This window comes from Bidens hawaiensis, unplaced genomic scaffold (genome assembly GCF_021521415.1).
Source record: "Bidens hawaiensis isolate Kalapana, Puna unplaced genomic scaffold, B.hawaiensis_p1.1 tig00027287_1, whole genome shotgun sequence".
NCBI lineage: Eukaryota > Viridiplantae > Streptophyta > Magnoliopsida > Asterales > Asteraceae > Bidens > Bidens hawaiensis.
The window spans coordinates 98,656-114,804 of NW_027494400.1; the positions used below are offsets into that span (position 1 = coordinate 98,656).

Below are 16,149 nucleotides of genomic sequence, written 5' to 3' on the forward strand. Positions count from 1 at the left end.
CAACTAAATTATTTTACTGTACAACAATCTAGAAGAATATCATGCTGAAAAAGTTGTAAAAAAATCTTGTAACATGTTCCCATTATCATGTTTTTACTTTAAAACAAAAAACAAAATCTTTAGTTAGTGGTTAGTACAACATATGTATTATGTTTATAGTTTTGAGATTCCATTGCTTTTAATAAAAAAAACAAAAACAAAATATTAAGAAAAGAACCTAGAATATTAAAGAGTGTAATCTTCAAATCTCCATTGACTTGAAATAGGCTAGAGATCATGGGGGGTAGATTTGGAAACTGCACAATATGTGACAGATATTCCTTAAGGAAAAGACAATACACCCATGTTGGGAAAAGAGACACACGAGTGTCCTATATTGGTCCCACCATTCAATTTTTGTCTCCATGTACCCCAATTTTGATAAAAATTTTATTTACCCTAAACCCTAAACTGTAAACTCGTTTAATGGTTTGCAGATCAAAGACGCATTGAAAGTTTCGGGTCCTTCTAAAGGGAAACCTCCAACAGCACCTAGTAGTTACAAGAAAGGGCAAAGAGGTTATCCGGATTTTGAAACTATAACTGACGGGGCCCGCTTTCCTTATATGCAACCGGGAAGCTCGGGTATTATTCCTGCTTGGGACTTTACTAGCAATGATCCTAATCATGCAAGTGGCAGTTACGAACCACCTAGACAATCTGGTCATTTGGTCTTGGAGGATGAAGATGAACCTAAAGAGTGGATGGCTCAAGTTGAACCGGGTGTTCAAATCACTTTTGTTTCGTTACCTAATGGCGGAAATGACCTTAAACGGATTCGGTTCAAGTAAGACTTTATTTCATACTAGCAAGATACAAAAGTTATGAAACTAGTCTATAAAGTAATGACTATAAATGAGTTATTTAGTCTAGTCAAGTCGTCAAATCAAATAGGTTAAAAACCCGTCCAAAGTCACCTAAAGTGTATTTTAATGTAATAAACGTCATCTGTTATATTTATTTCTATTCAAAATAATTTTTGGAAAGATAACATTGATCCTCTAATGATAATTACAACTAAAAGAGTATGTACACTTAAAACCAATCACATACCATATATATAAGCAAATTACTTTATAATTTTATTTCCCTAGTTATTTTTCATTCAATACAAATGCTGATATTTCTTGGATCACTTCATATACAAAAGCCGGGAAATGTTCAACAAATGGCAAGCTCAGAGGTGGTGGGGCGAAAACTACGACCGCATAATGGAGCTTTACAATGTTCAAAGGTTCAACTGCCAAGCTTTAAACACGCCTGCACATTCTGAAGACGGGGTAACGACTAACAACTAATCTTTCTTACATTTTTATTAACACGTATTTAAGAAGCACGCATAACGTTTACAAATCATGCAGAGGGATTCAACTTACTCGAGGCTTGGATCATCAAGGGAAAGCCCAATGATGACTCCATCAATTAACAAAGAGTGGAACAAGAACTATGGAGGCAATCAGAATTACAATGTGGGGCCCAAGGGTGATATGTCATCTATGGAAGCATCAAGGACAACAACTTCTTCTAGAGATGAAGCTTCAATGTCAGTCAGTAATGCTAGTGATATGGAGTCTGAGTGGGTCGAGCAAGATGAGCCGGGCGTTTATATTACCATCAGACAGTTGACCGATGGCACTAGAGAGCTTAGGCGTGTTAGATTCAGGTAAAGTATTTTTTTTATATAATTTTTTTATAAAATCACCGAATGATTTTGTTCGTGTTAATGCAGTCGTGATAAGTTCGGGGAAGTGCATGCAAAACTTTGGTGGGAACAAAACCGGGAGAGAATACAAACTCAATACCTTTAGTTATACAGCAACCAACTACTCCTAACCTTTTTAACAGTTCAAGATCAGCTCTTATGAATATGATAATATAGTCATTGTTTGTTCATTAATCATATCGTTATCGGGGTTCTAGAGGGTTATAGTTTTTTATGGTAAGGTGCGGGTTTGGGGATATGAAACTTTTATGTTATATGTAATGGTCCATCTCTTGGAAGATGAGTTATGAGGGGGGATGTTTTATTGTTTCTCTTTAGGGAATTTGAATTGTGTTTGTAAGTTGAAATTTGCCGGTGTTGTATTTATTTGTTTGTTTGTTGTTTTGATGAGGAGACTGATGTCATTGGTCATCCTCCCCTGCAAATATGTTATTATTATGTTTGCTCGGTGGAAGTTTTAACAACTGCGGCAACAAGTTACATGTCAGATCTGTTTCACTATCGGAAGGTTATCGTTCCAGACCTCTTTTAGTTATATTATTCGGCCCCATTAAACACACTGTGAAACCAAACAATTGCTAAAAATTTCATTCGTCCTGATCTTTTTAATTCTCTTTATGTAACCTAATTTCACGATTAAACTTACGACCTTAGCTCTGCCACTCGGCAATCGCCCCCTTGAAATCGCACATTCTCTCACTGCTAAAATCCGAACTGTATTTTTGATGGATAGTTAACTTCTGTGATGCTTTCTGTTATCAGCTTGATGCATTATTTTCTAAAGTTTATTTATTGGATTTTTTTTAAACTAATGAATAAAATTTCTGGGAATAAGGAACTTTTTTCAAATGGTAAGCTGCCAAGATTTTTCGTCACAGTTCAGGCAACTTAAATCAACCTGAAATCAAACTTTCAAGCCCTAAAATGGCCTGCCAAAAGCATCTAACGAACACCACTAGTTTGTGCATCTCATCCAGTGATTTTATAGAAAAGTAAACTCAAAAGATTAATATATAACCAACACCCCGTGTCGTATCAGAAATGTAAAAAAGTCGATGATGGCCGTAACATCAATAGTTATATAAAAGTACAAGACGTTTTCCTCGCAAGCAGAAATGCAAAATGAACGAAAGTAAAACACGCTTCGACAAAGACCCACAGAAAGTATGACGTCATCCTGCGACTTTACTGCTATAAACTTGAGACCTTCCAGTAAACAAGTCTGATGATCTACCATTGGCCACCACTCCCGCTTTCATTGGTGGATGCCGAGTTCCACCACCTCTCCCCCGCCCCAATTGTCATATTTCCCAACCTATCAGCCGTATCCCTGACAATGTCATTCCCTCTTCCCTTCCCCATCTTCATTCCTCCTGTCAAATTAAATGTTTCTCATCATAAACGCATTTTTAAAAACAAATTTGTGGGTGAAAATCTAACGAACGAACTCGTACTCTGATTGTTCTTGATGGGTGGTTGGTATTTTGGTAGCCTTGAAGAGTTGGTATTTGTCTTTTCATTCAGTCCGTCCTGAAACGGTAAGGAAACAGGATGTTAAAACCACAAAATACCAACATTATATAACATACGAGTTTAAGTAACATATTCCACTAATAATTGTTGATCTCACAGACCTGTCGATTCATATCCAGTTTACGTTGCACGCCTGTAACAAATTTAAGCGCAACATGAGTATACAGGCAAGACCAACTATCTATAAAAAATCTGGGGACAGACCAGAAATAACCACCAAATGGCAATTAGGCAATTTGAGTATCGGGTCCAACAGGTTGGCCAAAAACACTTTTTTGTACAGAAGGTTTAACTTTTATAAACAATTAGCGTGTTGACTGTTGAAATTTATTACCTGTATTTTGAGATGCGTTCACTTTGGCGGATGAAGTAATATAACCAGCAGGCTTTGAGTTGGGCAAAGACCCGGGATATTTCTTGGTCAATTTTTGATCCACAATCCTCCTACCGTTCAATCCTGCTGAAAAACCTCACCGATTACAATCTTATATTCAACAAAGTAAAATGAGCGGCCAATAGAATCAACAAACCAGATGGAGGCGTCCTAGCAATTGTAGTTGATTTAGGGCGAAGTGAAGGTGGAATAAAGTAACAGCTCTGCACATTTATAGAAAAACTATTCAGATTATCTTCACTTACAATTCAATCCATACTAAACATAGCAATTTGGATCATTGGGTATTTTAAGTACCTGAAAGAAAGGATGCTGAAGAGCTTCCGAGGCTGTAGGCCGCTTACATGGATCCCAAGAGCAAAGTGACTACATCGCAAAACAATAGGAAAAAATATATATCATTCATAGTTTATAATTTGTATGTGGTAAGTGAAGTGTAGTAACCCGTGCTTACTGCAATCAGATTGACTGCATCCTTGCTTGCAGATGGTATCAAGGCAGAAAGATTCACGCCACAAAGCTGCATTATTTCAATTTTAAATACATGAATTAGTTTCTCACTGAAACAGACATGTTCAACTAAGTTAATAAACTTAATAAATCAAAGGTTTTAAAAAAAACTAACCTCCGGAAACAGATAGTTGATACTACTCGCTAGTCCAAGTCCCTCAGCCCATGAGCTTTTTGTTGGGCTGCCTATCACACTGCATATTTTATATATTTCATCTGCTTCACTGCAGACACAAAAGGAGAAGCAAGGTTCAGTTCCAACATATCTTAGTCAAAAATAGTCCCCTAATCCACATCACTAGTCAGTTACAACTCATAAAGCACAATAAGACAATCACATTAAGAAACCACAATTTTGTCGTAGGTGGCATCATATTAGTATACAATGTAACAAATACACGTGACCAAGTTGTCTAAAAATATTTTTCTATTGTGCTAGTGGATTTTTGGGTAGATGGTAGTGATCCAGAATTCATTAGTAGCTCAAGACAGCATTCATGATTAATTATTTAACCGCATGCATCAAATCGACCATTTCTGAGACATTTGATCATATTCAAAGAAGAAACATCCAAGGAAAATCTAGATGACACTGATGCCGCTGTTACAACAGAGGAAATAACAATGCCAAGTTTATTTGTATAACTGATCACACACCATGAACCTGGAAAAAGTGGCCGAAGAGTAAACAATTCAGCCATAATTGCTCCCATTGCCCACATATCTGTTGATTTGAAGAAATATAATAAACTTAAATTCCACATGAAATTCTAAAAATATGAAGAGATTAGCATCATACAAAATTTATACACTCACCAACAGAAGAACCATAAGTCTGTGCCTGTAGAAGAACCTCAGGAGCACGGTACCTGCAAACATTGCATTTAAGTAAGTAACCAGCAGGAAGATAATATTGGAAACAAGTAGTTTTCAAGTAAGATTTATAGATAGGGATTCTTGGCAACTCACCAGCGTGTTGAAACATACTCGGTGTAAGGTGGTTGTGAAACGATTTCACGTGCAAGTCCAAAATCAGCTATTTTTATTACATCCTTGGAAACAAGAAAGTTTTCTGCAGCATAATATAGAATCAAATAGAAACATGCTACCAAACGTTTAACAGTTTATCCAATTTGTTAGTTAAAAAGTCATAATAATCACCTGGTTTAAGGTCACGATGAAAGTAGCCACGCTGATGCATATATGCAAGACCTTGAAACACTTGAAAGCACCAGTTCTTAATTTCAGTTTCAAAGAAAAGCTTCAGTCTATCTTTCATAAGTTGGTATAAACTGCATTGCATGTACTCAAACACAAAGTATAAGATGTCATTTTCTCTGACAACCTCCTTAAGCTTCACGATATTTGGATGATTCATCTTACGCAGTGACTGCCAATTAAAGAAGGTTCGTTAATTAGTCCGCCTGCAAGAAAGTGTTGAAACTTGAAAGTACTTAAAAAAGTGATGTTACCTTTACTTCTCTTAAATTTATGCACTCTTCCCATGAATAATACTTCCTCTTCATTTTCTTAATTGCCACCTGTAAAATAAATAACCCAAGTTTAATAAAGACAATTTTTAACTGTTTTAAGATTAGTTGCAAAAGACGAGGGAAATTGGTAATTTACCACTTCACCGTTTTGCTTGTTTAATGCTCGCCATACAACCCCAAAGCTACCATTACCAACTTCCTTGATTATCTTGTACCTGCAAAAGACCAAACCTAGAATTTTAGTAATGACTTCGCTTCATTATAGCCTAAATCACAAATAAGAATCAGCTCACCTTTCCATTCTTTGTATGTAACTGCTTGTAGCAACTTATTTATGCAAACGAAACAATAAAAGAAAAAACTACGGACTTAAATCTTTAAGACAACTATAGAAATAGATAATATAATATATATATCCGCCCTCAACTTTCCATATGCTTTTGATGGGCAGGCTTCATAGCCTTATTCATAAAGAAAACCAAATCAATGGCACCGAGACATTGAATGGGCTTGTAATGAAAAAAGAATTGAAAACTGCAGGTCATCATTATGCTTATAAAAGCAGAAAACTTGTAGCCAAAAAGAAAGCCTCCAGAGAATAACGTATCGGTTGGAGAATCTTCAGCCAATATTTGTTTTGTGAATCTGACTTGTATCCATCAGAAAGAACACGTGTTGCAAAGAACATAATCTCATCTAGTAAGAAAAAAATGAAAACTATGTTATTTACAAAACCAAACGGCAGATTTTTACAAAACTAAAGATTATAACCTGATAAATAAGTTACAAAAAAAAAAAGCTTACTTTTCAATGTTGACTAAAAGTGATCAACTCCTGAGTCATAAAAAAAAAACTTTCATTACGCCTGCTTGATTGTTTGTATACACAAGAAGCTCACTAGGTGCAGTTAACTAAAGAAAAATTAGGGAAACTTCTGGGATTGAGAGAACACCAATCGAGAACTTTCTGGAATGAGAAAATCTGATTCTGGGAATACTCTGACCAGGGGTGTGCATGTTCCATGTCTCAAGGGGAATTAAAACCTTTACAAACTGAAAAAAATATATTAGCTTAATTATAAATATTATAATCATACAAAGTCATGTTCATTTTTCATGTAAAAAACTATCAGTTTTACAAGAACAGTGGATTCATATTCAAACATATTCAAGACTTGCAACTACAAGGAACAACCAAGCTCACAAACATAATCCCAACACATATCCCTTTATATAACTTTAAAGGAGATCCGGTAGATTGATTTTAACAGACTAGAGACGTTTAAACTAAACAAAGCTATGAACAAACTTATAGAAACCTAAACCTATTCACCTCTAAGACTATGCGTTGCCGAACCACGCCCAGGACGTTTTCATGCCACCTAGGTATGTTAACGCCTCAAACACAAGGCCATTCAAAGCAAAATTGGGCGTTAAAGGGAAAGGGGAGGGGATATTTTTCCCAAATTTGTTGACACATTAGCACCCTAAATCAAACCAAGTGGGGTCCACCTCCAAATGCACCAATTCTTTTATTTATTCTCTAGTTAGCCCGCACCGCATATAGTAAAGGGTTGGTTAGTTAACGGCTTCCTGCCTACGTGGCGTTTTAACTAAAGGTCTCTACTTATCCCGCAACAGATAACCTAAATAGAGAACCAATTATTTACATATAACACAACTAGCAAAAAAACATTAATAGTAATATTAAATTACCCAAATTACAACGAAAGTAACCATCCTACTAACATAATTATTATCATCCTGATTTCCATAACTGTTCTAGCAACATATATAAATCATAGCACCTAATTTCCAGATTTCAAACACCAAAAACTTTCATAAAGTAAACAATATTATAAATATGCAAAAAAAAAAAAAGAAAGAAGGTAAATTTAACCTAATAAAGTAACCAATCATAATCATGTCTGCAATCACAAAATCACTTTATACATCCATCAATTCACATACCTCTTAAAAAACATTATATAAGCAAAGCATCTATCAGATTCTAACCTACAATAGAAGTTAAGCTAAAATAATAAGATTCCAAAAGGCACAATTCAATCACCAATCGAAACCCTAGAAAACCAGATCTAATCAATCCGGAAACGAAATCAATCGAGATCCGGTTTAAACAAGCAAATGAAAACGATGACGTATGATTGGAAACAAGGAATCAATTGAATTGAATTGAATTGAATTGAATACCTGTAGAGTACACGGCATAACCTTAGGGTAACTCCAGAGCTGGTGAACGATGAGAAGAATAAACTCTCCGCCCACCGATTGATAATAGAGCTGTTATTGGTGTGAGAAGAAACCCTAATTATAATTATGATGGTCAAATAATGACTGACAGCATTTATATATGATTGGGACACGCCCACCCAATTATGACAAGCAGGCCCCTTTTACCCCCAACCAATCCATTCACTTTTGGGTAGCCTATCTAAACCTAACGAGAAAATCCAAAACATGATATAATTAGGACAGCTAATACCTGACTTATTGACGTATTAGGATTTGGGATGGATTTTTAATTTGTAACAGAGTAAACTGCAGTTTCGTTCATGTGGTTTGTCTAAATCGGCGGTTTTATTCCAATAGTTTTAAATTTGCTATTTTCGTCCCGGTGGTTTCATTTCACTTGCAATTAAGTCTGATCCCACTAACCTCGTTAAGTCTGACAGTTAAACCCATAAGCATGTCCCTCGTATGAGGGGCATTTTTGTCCTTTTTTTCCCAAATAACCCCAGCCTTTCACGTGAGGGGATTGCGAATTATAGTTGGGGTTTATTTGGGGAGAAAAAGAACAAAACTGCCCCTCACGTGAACTGTCATACTTAACAGGGTTAGTGTGATCGGGTTTAATTGCAGGTGAAATGAAACCACGGGGACAAAAATCGTAAATTTGAAACTATTGGACTAAAATCGCAGATTTGGACAAACCATAGGGACGAAAACCGCAATTTACTCTTTGTAAAATTGTGACATTTGAGCCAAAACAAGGTACACCTCAGTATGTATTTACCGATTAAGCAAATAAACGCTTTTTACGTAACAAACAAACGATTAACCGAACGGGTGGGTTTATGACCCAGATATCCCGAGGGGCATCTATAAGTGATATACGTTTAATATAAGCTAAAATATTAGTAATATGGCTTTAGTTCCATAGCAAACAAGTTAAATGAAAACATGCTCGTTTAACTACCCGCTATAGATTTAAACGCGAAAGATAGTTACAAACCAAGCATTGTATCATCCGTTAAGCCGAAAAAGACTTACCAAACACTTATTTGAAATGTTTTAGGCGATCCGTGAAAATATTTTCGATTTTTATAAAAGTATAGTATGTTTTTATGAATTTACACAAAACTAGCCGAAAAACACTCGTTTTCGCACTGTGTGACGCACCCGATATGTTTTTCGCGTCAAAAACCGAACCCGATATAAATTTGGACTTGGGTTTTCAGATTTGGGCTTGGATATCCAGAATATTAGGCCAAAATAGGCCCAAAATGGGCCCATTACAAGTCCCGGTCGCAAAAAGGGGGGGGCACCCCAAAATTTGTATAACTTGTCTTATAAGCTTGGTATAAACATCATTTTCACTCAAAACATTCTCCAAAGCAGCTGCAAGCTGATCTGCATCCAAATCCTTCAAAACCCTAGCTATCTTAATCATTTTCATCATTTTTAACTTGATTTGATTATGTTAATAACATATAAACATGTTTTAATTGCCAAAAATCATTACTAACCATGTAAAAATCCTTAAAATGGTACATAAACATGTTTTGATCATACACATGGTAAGGAAGCTGTTTTGATAGTTTTTTTGGCCATAAACACCGATTAAAAGGTTGAAACGACAGTTTTACGGTTCAAAAGTTCGTTTTTGTGCACTAGCCGAAACCCTAATTTAAGGGATGTTATGTTGATGAAAAAATGCTTAGTTTGTTATATAGGACTTGTATCTAGCCTACATAGGAGCACAAGAACTTGAAAAGTAGATTAGAAAGGCGGAAACGAACCGAAACCGCTAAGGTAATGCCGAAACACTCGCTTACGGGCTGTTTAGGTTAAGGTTATGATGTGCATATTATTATGCCTTGAAATTTTTCAGGGACATCAGGTGCCATTTAATTGAGTCCCTTTTCAAATTTGATAATTTTTTGACCATCCGAGAATATTTGGCGAATTTATTACCGAATTGGGACGTTTAATGGGGAAAAATAGTTAAAATGCTTCAAAAATTATGAAATTTTTCTGGTAACTCATATCTAATGTACTTTGATCACATATGAATTTTGGGATCATTTGGAGAAGTCTAAGGGTGTTTTGTGCGTATGCGTTCGTGTGAATTTTTATAGCCGAATTTGGGCCGAAAAGAATATTGCACGAGCATTTTACATTCTGGAATTGATACAGGTTGTTTTGGGACATAATTTGAGTATTCAGGAATTTTTGTGGAATTTTTGGAAATTTTTTGGGATAAACGGACGATTTTCAGGCGAAATATATATGATAAAATGAATTTTTATAAATTAATAAATCAGTAAATAATTCCAAAAATATTTTTATAAAAATCTACTATTTTAATTGATAAGTGGCTAAATTTTCATAATTTAATGATTAACGGTTAATTTATTATGCTAATTTGAAGATTAAACAAATTCAGTTATTATAAAAACCGGCAAGTTCGCGACTAATGAACCTGCAGGAATATCAAAACACCAAGAGTGATCAAAAATCATATTTTTGGATTAATTAAGTAAAAACGAACCTTTCTATGAGAAACCAGGACAATCTGGATAGATTGTGCGCGTTTCTTCTCAAATCAAACTGAATTAACGGAAACGGACCCTGTAGCTAATCCGAGACCCCAATATGTGATCTTTCTTTATAACTTAATCATTTTATTAACCAACACATTTACCAAAGCTCATTTCCCCATAATTGTTTTCTGAACGCATAAACGAGCAACTTGGCCCAGCTGGGAAAAACGGGAATCTAAGCCAAGTTCGGTTTTAAGTATTAGACGTTGAACAACATCACAACCTAAGCCTATTGCCACTTTCTGGGTGTTCCAGCTATACCCAGATTAGTTATACAGCCCAGTTTAGTATTGAGATTATAATAATATTAAAATATTAATATTATTATAATATTGATTATAGGAAACCGTGATTGCAAGTTATACAAACCTCGAACCGACGTGCTACTGATTATCTACTAAACAGTGAGTTTCAAGACACCACTTCTAAACTGTTTTACGAACTTTTGGGGGTGAAAAACATGTTTGATTACATATACATACCTGAAATATGTATTGATGTGAATTATCTAAGTGCTAACACCTGAGAGTCCCCACTAACACAGTGATTAACTTCGAGCCGGTGGCTTGTGAATAGACTATTGGTTTGACAAACCCAAACGGAGTCGGCATGTGTTGCTGAGACTTTACCCCATTTACACATGACCATAATTATACAACACGCTATGTAGTGTTAGACATAGCTACTTGGGGCGTATTGTGGGCGGAAAGGGGGCCACAGTGGTTGATTGGGCGTGGGAAATGGATGCACGCAGCACAAATAGTCAAGGCTTCACTGTAGCTTAGCATAATTACATCATTTACATACTTATATCATGATTACAAGTGTTAACTTGTGAATATTCATAACTGTTTTCTTGAAACTCGTGAAACTCACCAACTCTAGTAGTTGACCTGTTTTAAACTGCTTTTCAGGTGTACCTAAATCGGAATGATTTGGTGATCTGTTACTTGCCCAAGGTGTGTGGTTGATGCTATGTGAATAGAAGCAAGGGCGTTAGTAGTAAGATCGTATAGTTAACGAACTAGTTTGGTTTGTATCACAAAGACTGTAAAACAATAATAGAACAATGAAATGTAATATATTGTAAGTTAGTTTGTGATGTTTCTTTATAAATAATGTGTTGATACCAGAGGTGTCTGTTACATTCCCGTTTTACGCTTCCGCATTGTGCTAGTCGGGGTGTGAAAAAAATATACATAGGGGTGTGTTATATTTGTAATACATGATATAATTGTACTATCGTACATTACGTACGCGACAGTGTTGGATTAAAAAACACGCGGTGGCAGTTTTGTAAATAACCCAAACTAGTTCATGATCAAAATTGTCGATTACAAATCCATTATGATCCAAATTCTGAACTCATCGCTCTATCTCATCCAATCTAAACCCTAATCAAAGCTTAAAGTATGAACTCTCTAAAGTCAAAAACCAAAATCAAAATGAAACGTCGTTGAACATCAATAATCTTCAAAATTGATAAAAAAAAATGATGATTTAATCAATCAAATTGATGTGCAGAAGGATTTAGATTCATCAATCGATTATGAAATTGCAGAATACTATACTCAATTGAGCTCTGATTACGGTTCAAAATATCACGTTTAAACGTTCTAAACAAAACTGAAGACACTAAAACGTTCTGACAAAAAACGAACACATTTAAACATTCAAGTTAAACGTTCTGAAAAAAAACGAACACCTTTAAACGTTCAACTTAAATGTTCTGACAAAAAACGAACACCTTAAAACATTCAAGTTAAACGTTCTGATAAAAAACGAGCACCTTTAAACGTTCAAGTTAAACGTTCTGAAAAAAAACGAACACTTTTAAACGTTCAAGTTAAACGTTCTAACAAAAAACAAACACATTTAAACGTTCAAGTTAAACGTTCTGACAAAAAACAAACACATTTAAACGTTCAAGTTAAACGTTCAACAAAAAACGAACACTTTTAAATGTTCAAGTTAAACATTCTGACAAAAAACGAACACCTTTAAACGTTCAAGTTAACGTTCTGTCTAGGGCTGTTCGAAAAGCTCGTGGCCCGCTCGAAGTTCGCTCGAAAAAAGTTCGGAAAAAGCTCGGCTCGAAAAAGGCTCGAACAAAAACGGCTCGGCTCGACTCGGTTTCGAAACGAGCCGAGCCCGAGCCATGGTCGGCTCGGCTTGTGGCTCGGCTCGTGGCTCGGTGTTTTATATATATATATATAACTAGTTTTTAACCTAGAGCGTTGCGCCGGGCAGGTTGGTAAATCCAAACGTTGGTAAGACACATGCATTACCGGTCCTAAGTGTTGAGGCGGTAAGTTGACGTGAATTCGGACAGTTTCTGTTACATGTGTTATTATACGGAAACTAAAACAAAAAAAGTTATAAAAATTGAGACGAAACATTGGGATAGCGTTGGTCGGTGAAACTTGAGCGTTGGTAAAACCCGAGCGTTGTTGGTCCCTGTAGGCGAGTCTATGCAAATTTGGTTGGGTTTTTTCACGTTCGTTATAAAACCAGACTAAAAAAAAGAATTACCATTTAGTCAATTTCGTTACGGTACTATAACTAAAACAAAATGCGTTAAGTCTACGCAAATTATGTCAGTTTTTATCACATCCGTTACGGTATATTGGTATTGGAACGAAACTAATAAAAAACAAACATAACAAAGATAATTAGAAATATAATTATCAAAGTTTAAACAAAAAAAAACTAAATAAAACAAAACTTGGTCCAATGAAATCTTGCCAAATGGACCAATCATAATCCAGCGTCGTCAAACTTCTCTTTTATATATATAGGGGATGGATCATGTGAGAAGTCAAGTTATAGCGAGAAGTGCGAGAAATCAATCTGAACCATTGATTAACAATGGCTATGTGTAGTCAATGGATTAGATTGGTTAAGGTAAACTTGTAATTATGAAGATATCAATTTACTAAGAATTTAATTAATAAGGGTAGTTAGGTCTTTAACTTATGGAGTGTTTAAAGTGAAACTTAAGTCATTAATATCATTTAATTGTTATTATTAATAACTAATTGAAAGTTACATGTAAATTTTTTAATTTATTCTATTTATCAAACTAATGTTAAACAAATATAATTTTAATCAAATATTATAATGTATTTAATTATATTTATTCAAATGCATCAAATATCATGTATTGCCTACAAAGATTCATATATTGTGTAGGTGAAGTCACGAATGTGTACGTGAAAATTTTACAACGGTAAGCTATTAATATGATACGCTATTTATTATATGTGCTTTAATGTGAAAAAAATAGTTCATTTTATACCGTATAGGGTTTATATATGTATTGTGTAGGTGGTATCACGAATGTGTATGTGAAAATTTTACAAGTGTAGGTTATTAGTATTATTCATTATTTATTATATGTTGTTTAATGTAATAAAGAAATGATTATTTTGTATTGTGTAGGTTCATATATGTACTGTGTAAGTGATATTTCGAATTTTGTATGTGTAACTTTTATCGTGTATAGGTTCATTTATGTACTATGTAAGTTCATTTATATACTGTACGTATAGGCGGTATTTTGAATTGCGTGTGTAATTTTTATTGTATGTAGGTTCATGTATGTACTATATAGGTTTATAAATGTATTGTATACATGTGGTATTTCTGAATTATGTATTATGTACTGTGTAGGAGGTATTCGAATTGTGTACGCGCAATTTTTATCGTGTGTAGGTTCATTTATATACTGTGTAGGTGGTATTTTGAAGTATGTATGCGTAATTTAGATTAAAATATTGAAATTAAAAATAAAATGAAATAGATGTATATTTGTTTGTTGATAATCTATAAATAGAACAATATCGATTATGAGAATTTGAATTGTGAATATATTATAATAAAACATGGTTAAATTTGAAATTAAAAAAATGCTTGTTTGTTTGTTATAAAAACAAAAAAAATAATAGAAACGCAAATTTGTTTGTTGATTTGTATTGATATGTGTTTTATAAATGTATGAGGGCTTAGAACGCTATGAGGTTGGATCAAATGCAAAGGTGTTAAATAATTTTGAACATAAAGAAAAATAAGAATTTTAAAAATTCATTTTGTGTTACTTTTCATGAACCGGATAAGTTTGATATGTGTTATACTTATTTTAAAATGTTGGTTTTCATGTACAACATATATAAATAATTTCATGTTTTAATTGAGTAACCTCTTGTAAATATTTAAGAAAAATAAATTGTTATTTGAAACCTCTTACGACATTTACTAGTTACCATATAAACACATTTGTAGAGATTACAACTATAACCTTTTATATAAATTAAAGATAAAATTAAAAGAAAATTTATGATTGGTTATAATGACTTCTCACACTTCTCTCCCTAAAAATACTTCTGAAATGAACCTAATCATATATATATAGGGTTATGTTCAAATAAGAAGTTTGATTTTCCTAAGAAGGCTAGGAATGAGGGTATTTTAGTCAACACTTAAATATCAAAACCCACTTACTTTAATCTAAAAACCCACTTACATAAAACCCACTTACATCTTCATTTATATCCTACAACCACCACCACCTCACCGCCCACCGCCAACACAACCGTCACCCACCGCCACCACCTCGCCGGAAAAGTCCGAAAAAACACAATAGAAAACACTATAAAAACACAATGGAAAAAAACAAACCCAATAAATGCTAATTTATTATTTATGTGACTCTCTTTTATGAATGGTGACATTAGTTTTTGGAACAAAATAATTCTCTCTTTCATGTTTTTCTTCATAAACAAAATTAATAATGTTGGGTTGTAATTAGGTGATGTGGGGTTTTGGATTTGATGGATTTAATTAAATCATAAAGGGACACCCCATTATTACATATTTTTATCTTTCATTTATTTATATTTTGAATCCATACCTAATGGCTAAATCTGTGAGCGCTCAGAACTTGTAGTGTTTTTCAGGTAATTTTCTTAGGTTTCAAGTTATTTGGGTCGGGTGATTCGGGGTTGAGCATAAAGGCAATTGACCCAAGAGACCAAATAAGCCGGCAGCGCCCAAACCCAATATGCTGGCACAACTTCTCATTGAAACATCCCAAGTTACATACAAAGCAGGAACCAACCTAAAGTTGATGATTTGTTCACTGCTCATAAATGGCTCAAACTCTTAATATCTACAACAATTTTCATATCATATTATATAAGATGATGCAAGTATACATAATGTTTCCTAATCAATTCTTGTGGAGTAAATGCATCAGTGAAACAAGTATGCTCCATTGCTTCTTTAGTACACCGACCGAAGTCCGAACACCGTTGAGCAACCATGCTCCTGCCTAAATGATATGGATGGCATCCCTACAACCAAGCACAACACATAGCCTAACTGTTTCATGATTCAAATCTAACAAGATCCAAACTATATCTAAATCTATATCTAAATAAGTGTTTACTTCAAAAATGGAAAGATAAACAAAGACAGATTCATGAAATCAAGGACAGGTCATCTAACTACTGGTGTACTAATAGGCAGCCAAGTGTAGATCTTGGATTGACCTAACTCTCCCACACTCAATTTCATGTCATTATTCCATCCGTATACAAAACACAAAAACAAACAT

General features: G+C 34.4%; 1 protein-coding gene and 1 pseudogene across 2 annotated transcripts; one reads left to right on the top strand and one right to left on the bottom strand.

Annotated features, from left to right (window-relative positions):
• Positions 1 to 478: 478 nt before the first annotated feature.
• Positions 479 to 2,100, top strand: LOC143575025 (protein BREVIS RADIX-like). The gene is made up of 4 exons (XM_077059493.1): positions 479 to 826; positions 1,190 to 1,319; positions 1,401 to 1,702; positions 1,769 to 2,100. The coding sequence occupies exons 1-4, from the start codon at positions 606 to 608 to the stop codon at positions 1,845 to 1,847; spliced, it is 732 nt and encodes a 243-aa protein (XP_076915608.1). The 5' UTR covers positions 479 to 605; the 3' UTR covers positions 1,848 to 2,100.
• Positions 2,101 to 2,870: 770 nt separating this feature from the next.
• LOC143575026 (cyclin-dependent kinase F-4-like) lies at positions 2,871 to 7,961 on the bottom strand (annotated as a pseudogene). The gene is made up of 17 exons (XR_013142697.1): positions 7,903 to 7,961; positions 6,497 to 6,744; positions 5,986 to 6,388; positions 5,829 to 5,907; positions 5,672 to 5,740; positions 5,361 to 5,589; positions 5,169 to 5,271; positions 5,016 to 5,068; positions 4,857 to 4,923; positions 4,315 to 4,423; positions 4,144 to 4,209; positions 3,987 to 4,055; positions 3,826 to 3,892; positions 3,630 to 3,755; positions 3,397 to 3,428; positions 3,217 to 3,292; positions 2,871 to 3,135 (listed from the first exon to the last, which is right to left on the bottom strand). The product of XR_013142697.1 is annotated as a cyclin-dependent kinase F-4-like (transcript).
• Between the last annotated feature and the right edge of the window lie 8,188 nt (positions 7,962 to 16,149).